Source organism: Trichechus manatus, unplaced genomic scaffold (genome assembly GCF_000243295.1).
Source record: "Trichechus manatus latirostris isolate Lorelei unplaced genomic scaffold, TriManLat1.0 scaffold00213, whole genome shotgun sequence".
In the NCBI taxonomy this organism is placed as follows: Eukaryota; Metazoa; Chordata; class Mammalia; order Sirenia; family Trichechidae; genus Trichechus; species Trichechus manatus.
Genome location: NW_004444149.1, coordinates 2,563,495 through 2,583,791, shown reverse-complemented (window position 1 = coordinate 2,583,791; position 20,297 = coordinate 2,563,495). Strand labels below are relative to the sequence as shown.

Here is a 20,297-nt window from a genome sequence, read left to right as displayed (position 1 = left end):
GGTTGTATCATTTTGCATTCCCACCAGCAGTGCATAAGAGTTCCCATCTCCCCACAGCCCCTCCAACATTTGTTATTTCCAGTGTTTTTGATTCGCGCCAGTAATGCCGGGGTGAGATGGTATCTCATTGTGGTTTTAATTTGCATTTCTCTAATGGTCTCCTAAAATTTTAAAAAATATTTTTCTTACTGTGATAAAAAAGGAATCCTGGTGGTGCAGTGGTTAAAGCGCTCGGCTTATAACTGAAAGGTCAGCAGTTCAAACCCACCAGCCACTCTGCAGGGAGAAAGATGTGGCAGTTTGCTTCCATAAAGATTACAGCCTTGGCCGGGCAACATGGCACTATAGTCAGAAGCACCATGTCATCCCTCCACAGCAAAGATCAGAAAAACTAAGTCAAACAGAGTCACACGTCAATCCTTAAACCCTAAACATCAAATGAAGAGATAAAGAACTCAGCCAAGCACCGAATGGAATAAGAAACTGACCGAGAACAGAGAGTGAGGAGAGATACATGCAGAGGTCCCCTATCAGCTACCGCAACATGGATCTGTGATCTTGGACTCCTACTGGAGATCAGCAAACAGGGGGTGTGAGAAAGCAGCTTCACAGAACTTCCAGCAGGAGACAGAACAACTGGTAGCCAGTGGTATAGGCTTTCCATCCCCCGCCCTTCATCACACCCACTTGGCCTCCTCTGCTTCCTGAGGCCACAGTCTCTTGGCTGGGAAGCACCGTCTTCACCCCGGTGTTGCTTAGATTCCACCTGCCTGCACTGGCCGGCTCCCTGAGTGCCTTTTGTTGGCTGCTGGTGTTGCTTTTTCCTGCTTCTTTACATTTCTTCCTTACCTCTCACCACCTCCCCATCCTTTCTCTCAAATACCTGGCTCCGTGAGCCATCTTTGCTTCTTCCTGAAAGGCTGGGAAACATCGCTTGACTGTGAAACTGCTTCCCAGCCCATGCTGCCATGCTGGTGAGACCCCCGGGGCTTTTTTGTTTGTTTGCTCTGATTTGTTCTGTTTTAATTTGTTTGTTTTCTTTTTCTTTTCTCAGCTTGGGAGCCCCTTCTAGCCGGGCAGTACTGTGCGGCTTGGAAGCTACTCCCTTACTCTGCACAGACACACAGGGACATCCCTGGGGGCATTTCTTTTTTCTTTTTTTTGTTTGTTTTTGTTTTTTTCTGTTTCTTTGTTTTCTTTTCTTCTCTCTCTTATTCCTTTTTGTCTTTCTCCATTTCCAGTTTCTTGATTTATTCATTTTTTTCTTTTACCCTTTTTCTTTTTTTATTTTTGTTTTTCCCCATTTCTCAGTCTGTCATCTCTCCACTCCAGTAGCAAGCTCCCTTAGCACTCTTTTTTGTTTGTCTGTATGTTTTTGGCTCCTGTTCCTCTCTCCTCTCTCTCATCTTTCCCATGCCCATCTTAGCTCCACACATCAGAATCTACCCCCTCCTTCCTGCCTACCTGCACCATGCGCTGAACATCACACTCTCAAGCAGCACAGGCATGGCCTACTGGAACCTGCCCTACACTGATTCCCGATCTGCACCATCAGCCCTGGTACATGCCACAAACAACCCATCCCAGCAACTCCCCGTCAGCTGGACCTGCCCTGCTGTACCATACCTTAGTGACTGACCGTTCCAACTGGAGAAGGAGGTGAAAAGTATCATACCCACAGATGAGCAAACAACAAAGAATGCACAGCCTGCAAATAAAACAAAAAAACAAGACAAAACAAACAAATCTACAATCAATTAACGAGGAAAATAACCACTGAATGCCTTGAAGACAGCAGACAATATCAAAACATTTACAAAAACAGGACAGGATGGATCCAGTCGGTGTCCAAAATAAAACACCAGATGACCTTCCAGTAGAAGAAAAGGCACTAGACCTAACTGCTAGGGAATTCAAATCTCTAATATACAGAATTATCCAAGAATTGAAGCAAAAAGCAGACAAAAATGAGGAAAAAATGGACAAATTCATGGAAAATACAGACAAAAAAATGGAAGAATTCAAGAAAATAATACAGGAACAAAATACTAAACAAATTCACAACTAGAACTCATACAAAAACAACAATTAGAAATCTGAAAGATAAACAACAAGATTTCAGAAATGGACAGTGTCATAGAAGGGCTGAGGAGCAGGTTTGAAACAATGGAAGATAGGATCAGCAAAATTGAGGACAAACACTTGGATCCAACTCTGTTCAAAGAAAACTCAGAAAAAAGAACAAAGAAAAATGAAGAGACCCTGAGAATTATGTGAGATACAATCAAAAGCAAAAATCTGCACATGATCGGAGTTCCAGAACAGGGGGAGAAAACAGAAAACACAGAGAGGATCATTGAAGAATTGCTGACAGAAAACTTACCCAATATCGTGAAAGATGAAATGCTGACCATCCAAGAAGCTCAACGAACCCCATATAGGATAGACCCCAAAAGAAAATCACCAAGACATATCATAATCACACTTGCTAAAACAAAAAACAAACAAAGAATCCTGAGAGCAGCTTGAGAAAAACAAAAAGTCACATACAAAGGAGAAACAATAAGACTAAGCTTGGATGATTCAGCAGAAACCATGCAGGCAAGAAGGCAATGGGATGATATATATAAAACCAAGAACTGTGAGAAGATATTTGCAACAATATAACCAACAAAGGATCAGGAAAGAGGTCTGCAAATTTGGGACAGCAGTTCAAATTTGGCCCACCACCTGTTTTTTGAAAAAAATTGCCAGCCAAGAATAATATATCCTGCAAAACTCTCGTTCAAATATGATGGTGAAATTAGGTCATTTCCAGATAAACAGAAATTAAGGGACTATGTAAAAACCAAACCAAATTTACAAGACTTATTAAAGGGAGTCCTTTGATCTGACAACAAACAACATCAGACCACAGGCTGAATATAGGACACAGGATTGTACTAGCCAGACACCAACCTAGGAAACTGTAGATTCACGTACAGTTGTGTGAAATAATACAGAGAGATTCTGTGCACCTTTTATCCCCCAATGTTAACATTTTGCAAAATAGTATCACAACCAGGATATTGACACTGATACAGTCAATCTACAGAACATTTCCATGACACAAGAATGTCTCTCATTGCCCTTTTGTAGCCATACCTACTTCCCTCCTGTCCTACTCCCTCCTTAATCCATGGCAACCACTAATTTGTTTTCATTATTTTAATGTATTTAACAAACAGTTGAGTGCTTGCTGTATGGGAGGCGGGGAAATAGAGGAGAGAGGGAGCATGAACTTTGGAGGCAGGTCTGCCACTTAGCAGCTCTGTGACATTGAGTTATTTAACCTCTCTACTCCTACTTGGTCTTATCTACAAAATGAGGAGAATTCTATCTACCTTGCAGAGTTGTTGTTAGAACTTGTAGTGTCTAGCTGTTATTAATAAGGGCCCAGCACCCAAGCACTTGAACTTGATCCTTGCTGAAGGTGTCCCATTGATGCAGCTGCTTGAGAAGCAGAGGAAATTTTTGGTCTCTTGGATGTTTGCTATTCTGCCTGATATGATAAAGCAGACTGGGGAGAAAAATCTCAAAACCCATATGTCTTGACTGTAGACCTCATAGACTTTTAAAACTTCAAACAGTCTGAAGCTTCATTTTATTCTAGTAATTATAAATCCAAACCAAACCAGTTGCCACGGAGTGGATTCTGACTCATGGCGACTCCATGTGTGTCAAAGGAGAACTATGCTTAATAGGATTTTCAGTGACTGATTTTTCAGAAGTAGATTGCCAGGCCATTCTTCTGAGGTGCCTCTGGGTGGACTCAAACTGCCAACCTTCTCATCTATCTTCCCCCAGATGAGGAGCTTCTCTGCACAGGGACCCCGGGTCCAAAGGACGAGCTCTGCTCCTGGCACTGCTTTCTTGGTGATATGAGACTCATCCAGGTTGTTGCATGTATCAATAGTTCGTTCTTTTTTTGCTGAGTAGTATCCCGTAGTATGAATATACCACAGTTTGTTTAACCATTTACCCATTCAAGGTCATCTAGATAGTTTTCATTTGGATATTATGAACAAAGTTACTATAAACACTCGTGCACAGGTTTTTTGTGTTTCTCTGACATAAATGCCCAGAAGGACAATTACTAGGTCATATGGTAGTTGTGAGCCCTGGTGGGGCAGTGGGTGAGAGGCTACAGCTGCTAACTAAAAGGTCAGCAGTTTGAATCCACCAGCTGCTCCTTGGAAACCCTGTAGGGCAGTGCGACTCTGTCTTATAGGGTCCCTATGAGTTGGAATTGACTCGATGGCAACGAGTTTTTTTGTTCTTTTTTAATGGTAGTTCATGTTTAGTTAAGTGTTTTCCAAGGTAGCTGTACTGTTTTACATCATCATCAGCAATGTACGAGCGTTCCAGTTTCTCCAACTCTTTACCAGCATTTGATAGTATCATTATTTTTCTCATTTTAGCCATTCTGATAGGTTGATAGTGATACCTCATTGTGGTTTTACTTTGCATTTCCCTAATGGCTAACGATGCTCAACGTCTTTTCACGTACTTATTTGCCATCTATATATCCTTTTGGGTGAAATGTCTCTTCTTGTCTTTTCCCATTTTCTTATTGGATTTTTTTTTGCTGTTGAGTTTTGAGAGTTCTTTTATATTCTAAATACTAGTCCTTTATTGGATATATGGTCTATTGATATATTCTTTCAGTTTGCAGCTTGTCTTTTCATCTGCCAGCAGTATCTTTCACAGAGCAAAAGTTAATTTTGATGACATTCAGTTTATCAGTTTTTCCTTTTGCGGATTGTGCTTTTGGCATCAAGTCTAAGAACGCTTTGCCTAGCCCTTCTCCTGTTTTGTTCCCCTAAAAGTTTTATAGCTCTATGTTTTACATTTAAGCCTGTGATCCATTTTCAATTAATTTTTTTATGAAGTGTGAGACTTAGATTAAGATTCTTTTTTTTTTTTTTCTGTAGATGTCCAATTACTCCAGCATCGTTTTTTGAAAAGGCTATATTTCCTACATTGGATTGCTTTTGCACCTTTATAGAAAATCAGTTGGGCATATTTGTGTGGGTCTATATCTGAGTCCTTTATTCTTTTTTTATAGCTTTTTAAAAAAATATTTTATAATGATTTTTGACAAAATTTATGTGGCCAATTAGGTTCTCATTTGACAATTTCTATACATATTATTCAGTGATATTGGTTACACTCTTCAGAATGTGCCAGCACTCTTATTATTTCCATTCTGGCTGTTCTGTTTCCATTAATCTAGCTTCCTTGTCCCCCCCTTACCTTCTCGTCTTTAGTCTAGGGCAAATATTGACCATTACATCTCATTTAGATGATTGTTTAGAGGAGCACAGTACTCATGGGTGATATTATTTATTTTATGACCCACTCTCCCACTTTATTCTTTTTCAGAATTGTTTTAAGTATTCTAGTTCCTTTGCTTTTCCAGATAAATTATAGAATAATCTGATTTATATCTACAAAAAAATTTGCTGGGATTTTGATAGGAATTGAATTAAACTTGTTTAGCAATTTTGGGGGAATTGACCTGTTTACCATGCTGATGAAGATCAAAGACTATAACCTTCAGTATGGATTACACCTCAACTTAAAGAAAACAGAAATCCTCACAACTGGACCAATAAGCAACATCATAATAAACAGAGAAAATACTGAGGTTGTCAAGGATGTCATTTTACTTGGATCTGCAATCAATACCCATGGAAGCAGCAGTCAGGAAATCAAATGATGTATTGCATTGGGCAAGTCTGCTGCAAAAGACCTATTTAAAGTATTCAGAAGCAAAGATTTCAATCTGAGGACTAAGGTGCACCTGACCCAAGCCGTGGTATTTTCAATCACCTCATAAATACATGCAAAAGCTGGACAATGTATAAGGGAGACCGAAGAAGAATTGATGCCTTTGAACTATGGTGTTGGTGAAGAATATTGAATATACCATGGACTGCCGGAAGAACAAATAAATCTGTCTTGGAAGAAGTACAGTCAGAATGCTCCTTAGAAGCCAGGATAGTGAGACTTTGTCTCACTTACTTTGGACATGTTATCAGGAGGGGTCAATCCCTGGAGAAGGACATCATGCTTGGTAAAGTAGAGGATCAGCAAAAAAGAGGAAGACCCTCGATGAGATGGATTGACACAGTGGCTGCAATAATGGGCTCAAGTGTAACAATGATTGTGAGGATGGCACAGGATCAGGCAGCGTTCTTTCTATTGTATATAGGGTCACTGTGAGTTGGAACCAATTTGACAGGACTTAACAACAACAACAGACTGGGAAAAAATCTTTAGCTACAACATATCTAACTAGGGTGTAATCTCTGAAATTTTTGGAAAACTTCAACACCTCAACAACAAAAAGACAAACAACCTAATTAAAAAATGAGCAAAGGACATGAACAGACACTTCACCAAAGAAGACTTTTGGGAAGCTAACAAACACATTATGAGATGCTCTTGATCATTAGCCATTAAACCCGTTGCTGTTGAGTCGATTAGCAATTAGAAAGATGAAAATCAAAACTAAGATGAGATAGACAGGCCCATAAAGCAAATATAATAATACATGTAGCTCCACCATGTATATGAGACTAAATGGGCACACCAGCCCAGGGGCAAGGACAAGAAGGCAGGAGGGGACAGGAAAGCTGGATGAATGGAAATGGGGAACCCAAGGTCAAGAAGGGGAGAGTGTTGACATGTCACGGGGTTGGTATCCAATGTCACAAAACAATATATGTATTAATTGCTTAATGAGAAACTAATTTGCTCTGTAAACCTTCATCTAAAGCACAATAATTTAAAAAAACTACAATGAGATAGGGAAGACATCAAAAGGTAAACAAGAATAAAAGACAACGAAGGTAAATACTATAGCATACACAATCCTACGACAACAGTAATAACAAACAATAATTTATGAGTAGATACATATCTATGCTAAAGAGATGTCGGGGGGGGGGGTATGAGAGTACACCCGTGTGCATATATAGGTTTGGCTGTGGATATTTCTATATATTTGTATGTGCTGCATGTATATTCATATATATATATAATAGAGCACACAGGGCGCACAGTCATGGAAACAGCCTAGACATATACAAACACCTTGTGGGACTGAGTTACTGGGCTTGAAGGCTAAAGACTATAGTCTCGGAGGACATCTATGTCAATTGGTATAACATAGTCCATAAAGACAATGTTCTGCATCCTACTTTGGTGAATAACGTCTTGAGTCTTAAAAGCTTGTGAGCGGCCATCTAAGATACAACTTGGTCTCTTTCTGTCTGGAGCAAAGGAGCATGAAGAAAACCAAAGACTCAAGGAAACAATTAGTCCAAAGGACTAATGGGCCACAGGAACCACAGCCTCCACCAGCCTGAGACCAGAAGAACTAGATGGTGCCCAGCTACCACTACCGACCACTCTGACCAGGATCACAATAGAGGGTCCCAATTAGAGCGGGGGGGAAAAAAAGTAGAATGAAATTCAAATTCATAAAAAAGATCCGATTTACTGGGCAGAGAGAGACTGGAGAAACCCCTGAGACTATAGCAATTAGACACCCTTCTAACTTGAAAATGAAGCCATTTTTGGAGATAACCTTCCAGCCAAATAATAGACAGGCCTATTAATAAACAATAACACACGTGAGGAAAGTGCTCCTCAGAACAATCACCTACATGAGACCAAAAGGACAACACAGCCCCAAAACAAAGGTGAGAATGCAGGAAGGGGCAAGGAAATCGGACGAATGGAAATGGAGAACTCAGGGTGGTAATGGGGAGAGTGCTGACACATTGCAGGGATTGCAACCAATGTCATGGAACAATCTGTGTATAAACTATTGAATAGGAAACCAATTTGCTCTGTAAACCTTCACCAAAAGCACAATAATAAAAAATTAAAAAAAAAAAAAACAAGTCCTAGAACAAAGTAAAGGGCTAATTAACAGCTGCTGATTGATTTGGGCATGAGAGTTCCTGCGTTTGTAGCAACAAGAGAACTTAATTAAAATCGGTTGGTTTGACAGCATTGAGATGCTGCCTTGATTTCTGTAGCTTCTGTGTCGCTCCTTCGGTGTTACAAACACATCCTGAAGTTTGAGGTATGTTTGTGGCTAATGTACCTGCTGTGGCGTTTGGATGATAATTATGTAGATTTTCCTCTGAAACTTAATTTCACAAACTGTCTTAAATCATTAGGGAATAATAATTAAACCAAAAATGGTTTAAAATATTTCTCTATTAATAATTATGTTTAGCTTGAAACTGTTGCTGATAATTGGTTCTTGGGGTTGGTATTTAGAACTTCTTACCAAACCCATTGCCATCGAGTCGATTCCGACTCATAGCAACCCTAAAGGACAGAGTGGAACTGCCCCATAGGTTTTTCAAGGCTATAATCTTTACGGAAGCAGACTGCCACATCTTTCTCCCATGGAGCAACTGGTGGGTTCAAATCACTGGCCCTTTGGTTAGCAGCCAAGCACTTAACCACTGCACCACCAGGGTTCATTGTTGTTGTTGTTGTTAGGTACCATCCAGTGGGTTCCAATTCATAGCGACCCTATGTACAACAGAATGAAACACTGCCTGGTCCTGTGCCATCTTCACAGTCATTGCTATGTTTGAGCTTATTGTTGCAGCCACTGTGTCAGTCCATCTTATTGAGGGTCTTCCTCTCTTTCTCTGACCGTCTACTTTACCAAGCATGATGTCCTTCTCCAGGGACTGGTCCCTCCTGATAATATTTCCAAAGTACATGAGATGAAGCCTCACCATCCTCGCTTCTAAGGAGCATTCTGGCTGTGCTTCTTCCAAGACAGATCTGTTCGTTCTTCTGGCAGTCCATGGTGTATTCAATATTCTTCACCAACACCATAATTCAAAGGCATCAATTCTTCTTTGATCTTCCTTATTCATCGTCCAGCTTTTGCATGCATATGAGGTGATTGAAAATACCATGACTTGGTTCAGGTGCACCTTAGTCCTTAAAGTGACATCTTTGCTTTTTAACATTTTAAACGGGTCTTATGCAGCATATTTGCCCGATGCAATATGTCGTTTGATTTCTTGACTGATGCTTCCACGGGCATTGATGGTGGATCCAAGTAAAATGAAATCCTTGACAACTTCAATATATTCTCTGTTTATCATGATATTGCTTATTGGTCCAGTTGTGAGGATTCTTTGTTCTCTTTATGCTGAGGTGTAATCCATACTGAAGGCTGTAGTCTTTAATCTTCATCAGTAAGTGCTTCAAGTCTTCTTCGCTTTCAGCAAGAAAGGTTTTGTCACTGCATATCGCAGGGTGCTAATGAGTCTTCCTTCAATCCTTGATGCCGCGTTCTTCTTCCTGTAATCCAGCTTCTCGGATGATTTGCTCAGCATACAGATTGAATAAGTATGATGAAAGAGTACAACTCTGACACACACCTTTCCTGATTTTAAACCATGCAGTATCCCCTTGTTCTGTTTGAAGGACTGCCTCTTGGTCTATGTACAGGTTCCTCATGAGCACAATTAAGTGTTCTAGAACTCCCATTCTTTGCAATGTTATCCATAATTGTTATGATCCACACAGTTGAATGCCTTTGCGTAGCCAATAAAACCCAGATTAACATCTTTCTGGTATTCTGTGCTTTCAGCCAAGATCCGTCTGGCAGCAACAATGATACCTCTCGTTCCACGTCCTCTTGTGAATCTGGCTTGAATTTCTGGCAGTTCCCTGTCAATGAACTGCTGCAACGTTTTTTGAATGTTCTTCAGCAAAATTTTACTGGTATGTGATATTAATGATATTGTTCGATAATTTCTACATTGTGTTGGGTCACCTTTGTTGGGAATGGGCACAAACATGAATCTCTTCCAGTCAGTTGGCCAGGTAGCTGTCTTCCAAATTTCTTGGCATAGGTGAGTGAGCACTTCCAGCGGTGCATCCTTTTGTTGAAACATATCATTTGGTATTACATCAATTCCTGGAGCCTTGTTTTTTGCCAATGCCTTCAGTGCAGTTTGGACTTGAAGGAAGAAGGCCAAGCGCACTGAAGGCATTGGCGAGAAACAAGGCTCTAGGACTGACAGAATCCCAATTGAGAGCTCAGTAAAACTCTCTTAACCCATTGCCCTCGAGTCAATTCTGACTCATAGCCACCCTATAGGACAGAGTAGAACTGCCCCATAGGGTTTCCAAGGCTCTACATCTTTACGGAAGCCAACAGCCACATCTTTCTCCTGTAAAATGGCTTGTGGGTTCAAACCTCTGACCTTTTGGTTAGCAGCTGAATGCTTTAACCACTGCACCACTGGGCTCCTTAGAACTCTGTTAAGAGATTCTAAATTAAAAGGTACCTTACGTACTTGGCTGGAAGAAGACGATTTTTAGCACTGTCACTTTGCTTTGTTGTAGGTAAACAGGCGAAGCAAAATGTGGCTTAGCGTAGAGATTTTACTTGGGTCTCATTGATTGACAACAGTAGCTATGCAGGCTCCGTTCTAATTACTTTCTTGTGTTAACTCATTTGACTACAGCAGGTTGGTACTGTTACTCTCCCGTCATACAGATGGGGACATGTAACTCGCCCAAAGTTAAGCAGCTTGTTGGTTCTAGAACGAGGATTGGACCCCAGACAGTCTAACTCCAGAACTCACACTTTTAATTGCTCTGCCATATAGCTTCTGTTCATTGATACCTTCGGCATGCCATGTCTTGAACAGATAGTACCCCAGCTAAGCCCTCACAGCAAGGCAGGTGCGATGCATGTTATAGAAGAGGATACCAAGGATTCGAGAGTTAAGAGTTTGCCCCAAGTCATTTCTTCATTCATGTAGTCATTCATTCATTCAACATATATTTATTGACAGCTAGGTGTGTACCAGGCACTGTTCTAGGCCCTGGGGTTACCTCGGTGAGCAAGACAAATATGGTTCTTGTTCTCATGATGCTTATAGTCCAGTGGGAAGAGACATACAATAAACTAACAAATGAGTAAGTAAATTAGAAATGATCAGATAGGAGGTACCAGACAGAGAATGAAAATAAGGTGATACAAGTGAAGGTTCTTGAAATGGTTCTTAGGGAAGCCTCTTTGTGAGGAAGTGACGTCTCATTTGAGATCTGAATGACAGCTTAGATCCAGATATGCAAAGACCAGAGGAAGAACATTCCAGACAGAACGATGTCCTGCAAATGCCCCAACCTGTGAGCATGGTGGGTGGAGAGGAGGTCAGTGTGAAGGAGAGTCAGATCATGGTGGCCGTTGTGAGCCAAGATGAAGACTTTGGGGGATTTATTTATAAGACATTGAAGGGTTTCAATCAGGGAAGTAATGTGCACTGATTTGTGTTTCCAAAAGATTGTATTGTCTGCTGAATGGTGATTGGATTGTGGGAGCAAATATGGCAGCAGGGAGCCCTGTTTGGAGGATGTTGCTATAGCCCTTGTTTAAGAGATGGCAATGGCTGGTATTGGGGTGGTAGACATGGCGAGAGAGTAGAGTGGATGGATTGGGGTGTGTTTGGAGGTAGAGATGGCTTGGCTTGCTGATGAATTGGATGTAGGGAGTTAGAGAGAGAGAGATGAACTTGGCCTGAACCACTAGGTAGATAATGTTGCAATTTACTAAAATTGAAAAGGCTGGGGTGAAGCAGCTTGGGGAGAGTCTGTTTTAGACATGCTAAGTTAGTGTGCCTCTCAGCAGTCCTGTTAAGTAGGCATCTTGACATTTGAGTTGAATTCCAGAGAGAGGTTAGGGTTGAACATCCAGATTTGGGAGTCTTGGTGAATCGTTGATACCTAAAACCGTGGAACTGGAGGAGATGAGCTTGGAGAGAAGGTATATGGAGAAAGTAGAGGACCGAGCCCTGGGGTGTGCTCATGTTTAGTGGTTGAGCTGAGCAGGGCCGGCTGGTGGAAGAGAAAGAAAACCAGAAGTGTGTGATGTCAAGGAAGCCAAGGGAAGAAGTGTTTCTGGAAGGAGAGAGTGGTCCCCAGGGTAGAAAGCTGTGAGGTAAATCACAACAGAGACCTGACCATTGAATTTGGCAACGTGAGCATCATTGCTGACCCTGAGTAGAGCCATTTCAGGGAAGTGTGATTGGAATGAGTTGAAGAGAAGATATAAGGTGTGGAGGTAGACAGAACTCCAAACAACACTTTCAGTGAAGGGAACAGAGAAAGGGTAGCAGCCAGAGAGGATGTTGGTTGAGTCAGGGTTTTTTCACAAGTGAATAATAGAGCATGATTTTTTCCTGGTGGGGAAGTCCACCTGGAAGGGAGATAGCAGTGGAGGAGAAAGAGGGTGTGACTGCAAAGGTGATGTCCTTGAAAAGGTGAGATGGACCCAGAGCCTTGGGTGGAAGCAGGTGCACTTCATGTAACAGGAAGGATGGCAGAGAGGGCAGGTGTTGGGGGGATATTTGGCGGTTTAGGGTTGAGAAAATGAGGGACTTCCCTTCTGGTTGATTCTATTTCCCCTGTGGAGAACAGGCAAGTTCATCGAGTGGGGGTTGGTTTGGAGAGGAGGGGGTGGAAAACTGTCCATTTGTATAGTAGGAAGGTAAACTTACTAGAGGAATATGGGGTAGGGTGGGGATATTAGCTTCCTAGGGCTGCCATAACAAATCACTGCACACTGGGTGGCTTCAAACAACAGAAATTTATTCTTTTACAGTACTGGAGGACAGGAATCTGAAATTCAGGTGTTGGCAGAGCCATGCTCCCTCCAAAAGCTCTAGGGGAAGATCCTTCTAGGCCTCTTCTAGCTTCTGGTGGTTGCCAGCAATCCTTGGAGTTCCTCGACTTCTGGCAGCATAACTCCAATCTCTGTCTCAGTTGTCACATAGCTTCTCTCTGTCTCTTCTTATAAGGACACCAGTCATATTGGATTTAGGGCCCGCCCTAATCCAGTGTCTTAGGCTGGATTCTCTAGAGAAGCAAAACCAGTGAAACATGTATATATATATAAACAGAGAGAGAGAGATTTATCTCAAGGAAATGGCTCACGCAGTTGTAGAGGCTGGGAAGTCCCAAGTCTGTGGGTCAGACATTAGGCTGGAGGCTGGTCCTGACTCACATAGCTGCAGGGGCTGACAAACCCAAGATACGCAGGTCAGGCGACAGGCCGCTGACTCACAGGCTGTGGAGACTGATGAATCCAAGATGGGCGGGTAAGATGACAGGCTGCCGGCTCACAGGCTGTGGAGGCTGATGAATCCCAAGATCGGCAGGCAATATGGCAGCCGCTGGCTCAAGTCCCAAGAACTAGAGGTCAGATGATGATGAGCCAGATGCAGGATCCAGAGCAAGCAAAAGTCAGCGAGCTTTGCCAGAACATCCATATATGTGGGATGCAGGCCACGCCCTCAGGGAAACTCCCCTTACAACTGATTTGCCGATCACATCAGATTACACCATGGAGGTGATTACATTATATCACAAAATGAAGGATAACTGCATCATTACATAACTACCAAATTATGTCATTACATAACTGCCAAACCACTGAGTATCATGGCCCCGCCAAGTTGACAGACAACCTTAACCATCACATCCAGTATGACATCATCTCAACGAATTACATCTGCAAAGACCCTATTTCCAAAGAAGGTCCCATTCTGAGGTTCCAAGTGGACGTGAATTCTGGGGGGACACTATTCAACCCAGTACAGTGGGACTATAGTATTGAATGTCCATTTGAGAACAGTGGCCATAAATGTGTTCTCTGGCAACTGTCAATGGCGGGAATGCAGAGATAGAGGCAGGGTGGGCAGATACTTGGGTGTAACCAAGATTGAGGATTTTCCAGGGGAGAACACTGGAGAGAGGAAAAGCAGCGTGTGTTTGGGGTCTGCAGAATTACAGTGGTGGGCAAGACATCCAGGCCGTACTGTCTCCACTACAGCCCGTGTGCTTTCTCCCCAGCCCTAATCCCAGCATAACCATTTCCTCCTCTTCTTCCTTCAAGAAGGGCCAGCAGGGATCTGCTAGCCTAAGCAGGCCCAGATCCACCTCTTGTCTGGGGTGGGCTGTGTGTGCAGCGCATTCTGTGACTACACTGATGGAGGACTCCCTGATGGCTGCCTCCCTACCTCCCTTCCCCATTTCTGAATGGTTTTCTTTGGGTTGGCTCGGGCTTCCAGCGAGAAAGCGGGTGAGTGTCTGAGAAGTCATCTAGAGTCCGTGTCAGAGCAGGGGCTGCTGTTGCTCCGTGTCCTGCCTCAAAATCTACCTGGAGTGATTCAATGTAAAATCAATAAAGTAAATACAGCCGTGCCTGAGTGAAAACTTCTTTTTGTCTTCCTAGGCTGTGGAGAAGGTTTCTGGTGAAGGAAGTGCCCAAAGCCCTGGTGAGACCCTGAGCTGCCACCTGCTCCCAAGACCCATCTTTGCCGCTCCTTGTTTACCTCTCCCTGCCCCACCCAGTTTCCCACTTCTTCCACTGCCTCCCTTCCCGCTTTCCCCCATGTTGACTCCTTTTTGTAGAAGACACCCCTTTATATTGCTCCATGGCTCTGTCTTGATTGAAGAATATGATCCAACAAACCCTTGCCACCTAGCTGAGGATCCAGAGGCTGAGAAATGGGTGAATGTGGCTTCTTGGCTCATCTTATCCTCCTGAGGGCAGGGCCAAGGTCTCCAGGGAGAGGGGTGTGATCCTCTAGGGGTAGATCTGGTGCCTCCAGGACTTAATCTTCTGCTTTCCAGCTGGTACACAGGCTTCCACTGACCCATGTGAGACAGAGAGACCGAAAACAACCTTCTCTGCAGTTCCCATGGAAAGGAGGGGAGCAGAGGCTCAGAAAGACCACCAGGGCAAAGGGTGACTGGAAACCTCATTCAGTCCCTCAGGGGATGGGGACACGGATAGGACTGAGTTGGGAGATAACATTTGCAGGAACTCCTTCATCAGACCCAGGCTCTAAGGCTGTGATCCAGAATGACATAAAATCTCTTTCCACCAAGGAAAAGAACCCCATGATCATGTCAATTGACGCAGAAAAGGCATCGGACAAAATCCAGTACCCTTTCATGATGAAAATACTCAATAAACTAGAAAGAGAAGGGAAATTCCTCAGCATGTGAAAGGACATTTATGAAAACCCATGGCTAATGTCATACTGAATGAAAGACTGAAAGCTTTCTCTGAAGATCAAGATCAATACAAGGATGCCTGCTTTCATCACTGCTAGTCAGCATTGTACCGGAAGGTCTAGCCAGAGCAATTAGGCAAGAAAAGGAAATAAAAGGCATCCAATTGGAAAGACGAAGTAAAACTGTCTCTATTTGCAGATGACATGATCCTATATATAGAAAATCCTTAAAAATCCAGACGAAAGTTACTACAACTAATGAATTTAGTAAAGTGTCAAAGTACAAGATCAACGTACAAAAATCAGTTGTGCTTCTGTATATCAACAATGAATAATCTGAAAATGAAATTAAGAAAAAATTTCATTTACAAAAGCATCCAAAAGAATAAAATACCTAGGAATAAATTTAACCAGCGAAGTGAAAGACTTGTACACTGAAAACTATAAAACATTGCCGAAAGAAATTAAAGACCTAAATAAATGGAAAGACATACTGTGTTCATGGACTGGAAGACTCAATATTTTCAAGATGACAGTACTACCCAAAGTGATCTACAGATTCAACTCAATCCCTATCAAAGTTTCAACAACCTTTTGTGCATCAAGAGACATTATCAAGAAAGTGAAAAGACAATCTACAGAATAGGAGAAAATATCTGGAAACTGTGTATCGGATAAAGGTTTAATATCCTACAACTCAAAAACAAAAAGACAAACAACGCAGTTAAAAAAAATGGGCAAAGGACTTGAACAGACATTTCTCCAAAGCAGATATACAAATGGCCAATAAACATATAAAAAGATGCTCATAATTAGTCATTAGTTGTGAAGTATGAGTCCAGCTTCATTCCTGTGTACGTGAAGATCCAGTTTTCCCAGCGCCATTTGTTGAAGAGACTATTCTTTCTCTGTTGAATGGACTTGGCGCCCTTGTTGAAAATCAGTTGGTCATTGATGTATTAGTTTATTTCTCTGTTCTATTCCATTGGTCTGTATGTCTATCCTTATACCGCTACCACACTAATTTGATTACTATGGTTTTGTGATAGGGAAACGCAAATCAAAACCCCAATGAGCTACTACTTCACATCCACTAGGATGGCTATTGGAGCCCTAGTTGTGCAGTGGATAAGCGCTCGACTACTAACCGAAAGGTCGGCAGTTCAAACTCACCTTCCGCTCCACGGAAGAAAGATGTAGCAGTCTGCTCCCATAAAAATTACAGCATTGGAAACCCAATGGGGCACTTCTACTCTGTCCTATGGGGTCAGTATGAGTTAGAATTGACTCAATGGCAACAAGTTAGGACGGCCACTATCAGAAAACTGGAAAATAAGTGTTGGTGAGTATGTGGAAAAATTGGAATCCTTATGCATTGCTGATGGGGTTGTAAAATGGTTCAGCCTCTGTGGAAAACAGATTTGCAGTTTCTCAAAAAGTTAAACATGGAATTATCATATGACCATTGCCACTCCTATGTATATACACAAGATGCTTGAAAACAGAGACTCAAAGAGTACACCAATGTTCATAGCAGCAATATTCACCATAGGCAAAAGGCGGAAAGAATCCCAGTGGCCATCAACAGATGAATGGATAAACTGCACATGGTATAGGCATGCAATGGAATATTATTCAGCTCTAAAGAGAATTGAAGTTCTGCTACATGCTACAATATGGATGAACCGCGAAAACATTATGCTAAGTGAAATAAGTCAGACACAAAGGACAAATAGTGTATGGTCCCACTTACAGGAAATATCTAGAATAGGCAAATGCATAGGGACAGAGGTAGGTTAGTGGTTACCAGGGGCTGGGGGGAGTTATTGCCAAAAAAAAATGGAGATAAAGGTAAAAAAGAAAAAGTAATATAAATCAAGAAGCAGTATAAGCGTGTCTAGGGATTTGAAGTAAATGCTAAAAGAATTAGCTAAAAGGATAGAAAGTAGTTGGCTCTGGGGGAATAAGGTTAGGAGACTTGTTTTTTTGGAATGGCTGATTCTACTCATGAAACTAGGATCATATGTAGCTTTGATAATAATTTAAAAATAAATAAAATCATTAGGAGAATTTTAAAACTGAAAAATACCTTTTCTTGTTTAAAATGTGGCATCCTAGCGCATGCTCAGCTCTTGAGGATGCCCTGTATCCCGTTTGCCAGCATCGGGCCATCTCCTTCATAATACTCATCCCAGTTGGATTGAACATAATTGATGGCGCGCTTTCTGTTGAATGCCGAAAAAACAATCGGTTTCCACTTCCGTACAGTGAAGGCCTGTGCCCATTCTCTACCTGGATGCCGTGAGATAATCATGCCCACCACACCCGCTTCTCTGTAACGCTGAACACCACACTCCGTGTCTGAGATGCCAGAATCCCCTTTTTGACTTGAGATGTGATCGGATGAGTGGCTTCTCTTGTGTTTTTTGAAAGCGGCAGGTTCGCCTTGCTAACCACGAGTTACTGAGTCAGGTAAGAAAATCAGCGGAGGCTGGCAGGAGGAAGTTTGGGATGTGCTTAAACACTGGGCGGGAGGAGTTATTTTGGGATTTAAAACATATGCTGAATTGTGGACAGACTGCATCTGCATCCTTCAGAGGCTCATGAACCACTTTAATCAAAAAAAAACCCCGAAACTTGTTGCCATTAAGTCGATTCCAACTCACAGCAACCCTATAGGACAGAGTGGAACTGCCCCATGGAGTTTCCAAGGAGCCTCGGGTGGATTCAGACTGCTGACCTTTTGGTTAGCAGCCATAGCACTTAACCACTACACTACCAGGGTTCCCATGAATCACTTTAGCAGGCTCAAAAATCAACCCAGCCAGGGCTTTTGACCATGTCTCTCGAAGGAGTTTCCTGATGTGGTTTTGCTTCTCTCTGCTGCACCCCTCCCCAAACTCTCCAACGCCTGTTCCCCGGCGCGGTGCTTTGTTTCCTCTGTGGTGCGTTATGATTACTGGGTGCTTGTCCAGCCCCGCCCCCAGCCCCAGTGGAAATACTCATGACCTCCGGCTCATGGTGACTCTTGCGCCCATGGCCAGCCCAGCATCCCACAGGACAGGTGTTGGGTGAGTTCACTCACTCACTCACTCACGCGGGTCCCTCGCCCCTTGCTTTCCTTGTAGAGGGTCCTGCCCAGTGCTGCTGCTGAGGGATTGCTTCCCAGACCTGAGCTGGCTGGCCACCGTCCCCCACCTCCGTGGGGAGGTGGGGCTCTGGTGACCAGTGTCATCCCTCAGACCCCATTCTTCTGGGCCATGCATGTTACTGAAGTACAGCTCACGGTGCCCTCGGGCCTCTGTGCATTCTCTGGGGGCCCTCCTGGGTGGGGGGCGTGGTGATGGGGGTCATTCGGCGGTGGAAATCCACAATGACCGCCGTCTGGGCCCTGGTTTCAGCCTCATTCTCCCTCCCACCTCGCGCCTTTGGGACAGGTTAGTGGGACTGAGATAGCAGATGGCATCGGTAAGGACAGGTGCATAGTGTGATGCAGGCAGCAAGGCCACTGTGTTGGGACAACCTCCAGAACCTGCAGCAGGACATGGAGGTGCCATTCAGCACCCTGGCTGAGACCGAGGAGCAGCAGCCTTACCTGAATGGCTCAGCCATGCAGCGCGGGACTGGCTGTGTGGCAGAGTACCTCCTGGGCTTTATGGATGGGCCTGGAACAGATGTGAGCCCGGGCATGGATGGAGGGAGGGCCTGGGGGAGGCCCGCAGGCAGAGCTGCCCTCTGCTTCCAGCTTCTCCTCCTCTGGGCTCTGGTTCCTTTCCTGCTGCTCCTCTCAACATTGTCTGTGCTTATTATCACCTCGCCACCCGGGCAAGGGGAAAGCAAGACACTCGCTGCTGCTCCTTCAGCCTCACCCTTCCAGCCCTCTTTGTTGGGGACCGCTGTGCATGGAGCAGCGTCCTCTCTCCTTCTCCCCTGCCGCTGGCCAGGTGCTGGGTGATCGACCAGGTGGACGCCTGGGCTGTGGTGATGTTCGTCCACTTTGGCTAGTCCGCCACCATCCCCCTGCAGTCCCTGCGCAGCCTGGACAGCGACAGCTTCTGGGCCATCCCACCTCTGACTCAGCCCTTCATGCTGGAGAAAGGTAAGGTGGCCTCCGCCTTCCTGGCTAGGATTTCAGAGGCAGAGATGCGGCCCCTCTGTCTGTTCTTCTGCTCTAACCCAGGTTTTCAGCATCCGCCCTAGCAAAGCTGCCTCTTGAGAAGTAGTTTTTACACCTGGGCGCTGTGAGCCGGGATCCCAGGGGGACCACAAGTGCTGCCCAAAGGCTGAGTTTCTGGATGGGAGGACAGAAGGCGGGCCTCCTATCCTGCTTCCGCAAGAGCCGCTCAGTACCTATCAGTTTTATATATATCAAGTTTTATGTAAGATTTCATTAAAAAGGATTCTGCTGTAGAAGAAAACTAGAATTTGAAAATCAGCGATAGACGTTAGAGCTCTGGACTTCAGGTCTTCTGATTTGCTGTCACTGTAGATCCAGATGCCTGTCAGGTACTCCGTTTCCAAATCCTCGGAATGGAGAGACTCCTCTTTCCCCTGCCACTTCTCAAGACGGAGGTTACGTGAAATGGAAAAGGTTGAAAGCAAGCTTTGCGAGGGAGGTCAGGAGGGGAAGTGGAAGTAAAGCTGGTGAGACACACACACACCTACCTACCTACCTTCCTACCTCCCTCCCTACTGACCTTCCTACCTACCTACCTTTATACCTACCTCCCTCCCTGCTACTTGCCTTCCTACCTCCTACCTGCCTACCTACCTTCCTACCTTCCAACCTACTACCTACCTTCTACCTACCTACCTACCTACCTTCCTACCTACCTACCTTCCTACCTTCCAACCTACTACCTACCTTCCTACCTACCTACCTACCTTCCTACCTTCCAACCTACTACCTACCTACCTTCCTACCTACCTTCCTACCTTCCAACCTACTACCTACCTTCCTACCTACCTACCTACCTTCCTACCTACCTTGCTACCTACCTACCTTCTTACCTACTACCGACTTTCCTACCTACCTACCTCCCTACTACCTACCTTCCTACCTACCTATACCTTCCTACCTACCTACCTACCTTCCTACCTACCTATTTTCCTACCGACCTACCTTCCTACCTACCTACCTTCCTACCTACCTACCTTCCTACCTACCTACCT

The 20,297-nt window shown here is 43.8% G+C and overlaps 1 protein-coding gene across 1 annotated transcript in view; it reads left to right on the top strand.

The window, feature by feature from the left end:
- Positions 1-20,297, top strand: part of TDRD10 (tudor domain containing 10) — a 69,363-nt gene that overhangs the window by 44,486 nt on the left and 4,580 nt on the right. Inside the window, 6 exon segments of the mRNA XM_004391315.1 lie at positions 14,339-14,381; positions 14,740-14,813; positions 18,249-18,339; positions 18,342-18,400; positions 18,655-18,839; positions 19,070-19,224. Of these exon segments, the coding sequence (XP_004391372.1) occupies positions 14,339-14,381; positions 14,740-14,813; positions 18,249-18,339; positions 18,342-18,400; positions 18,655-18,839; positions 19,070-19,224 (607 nt within the window).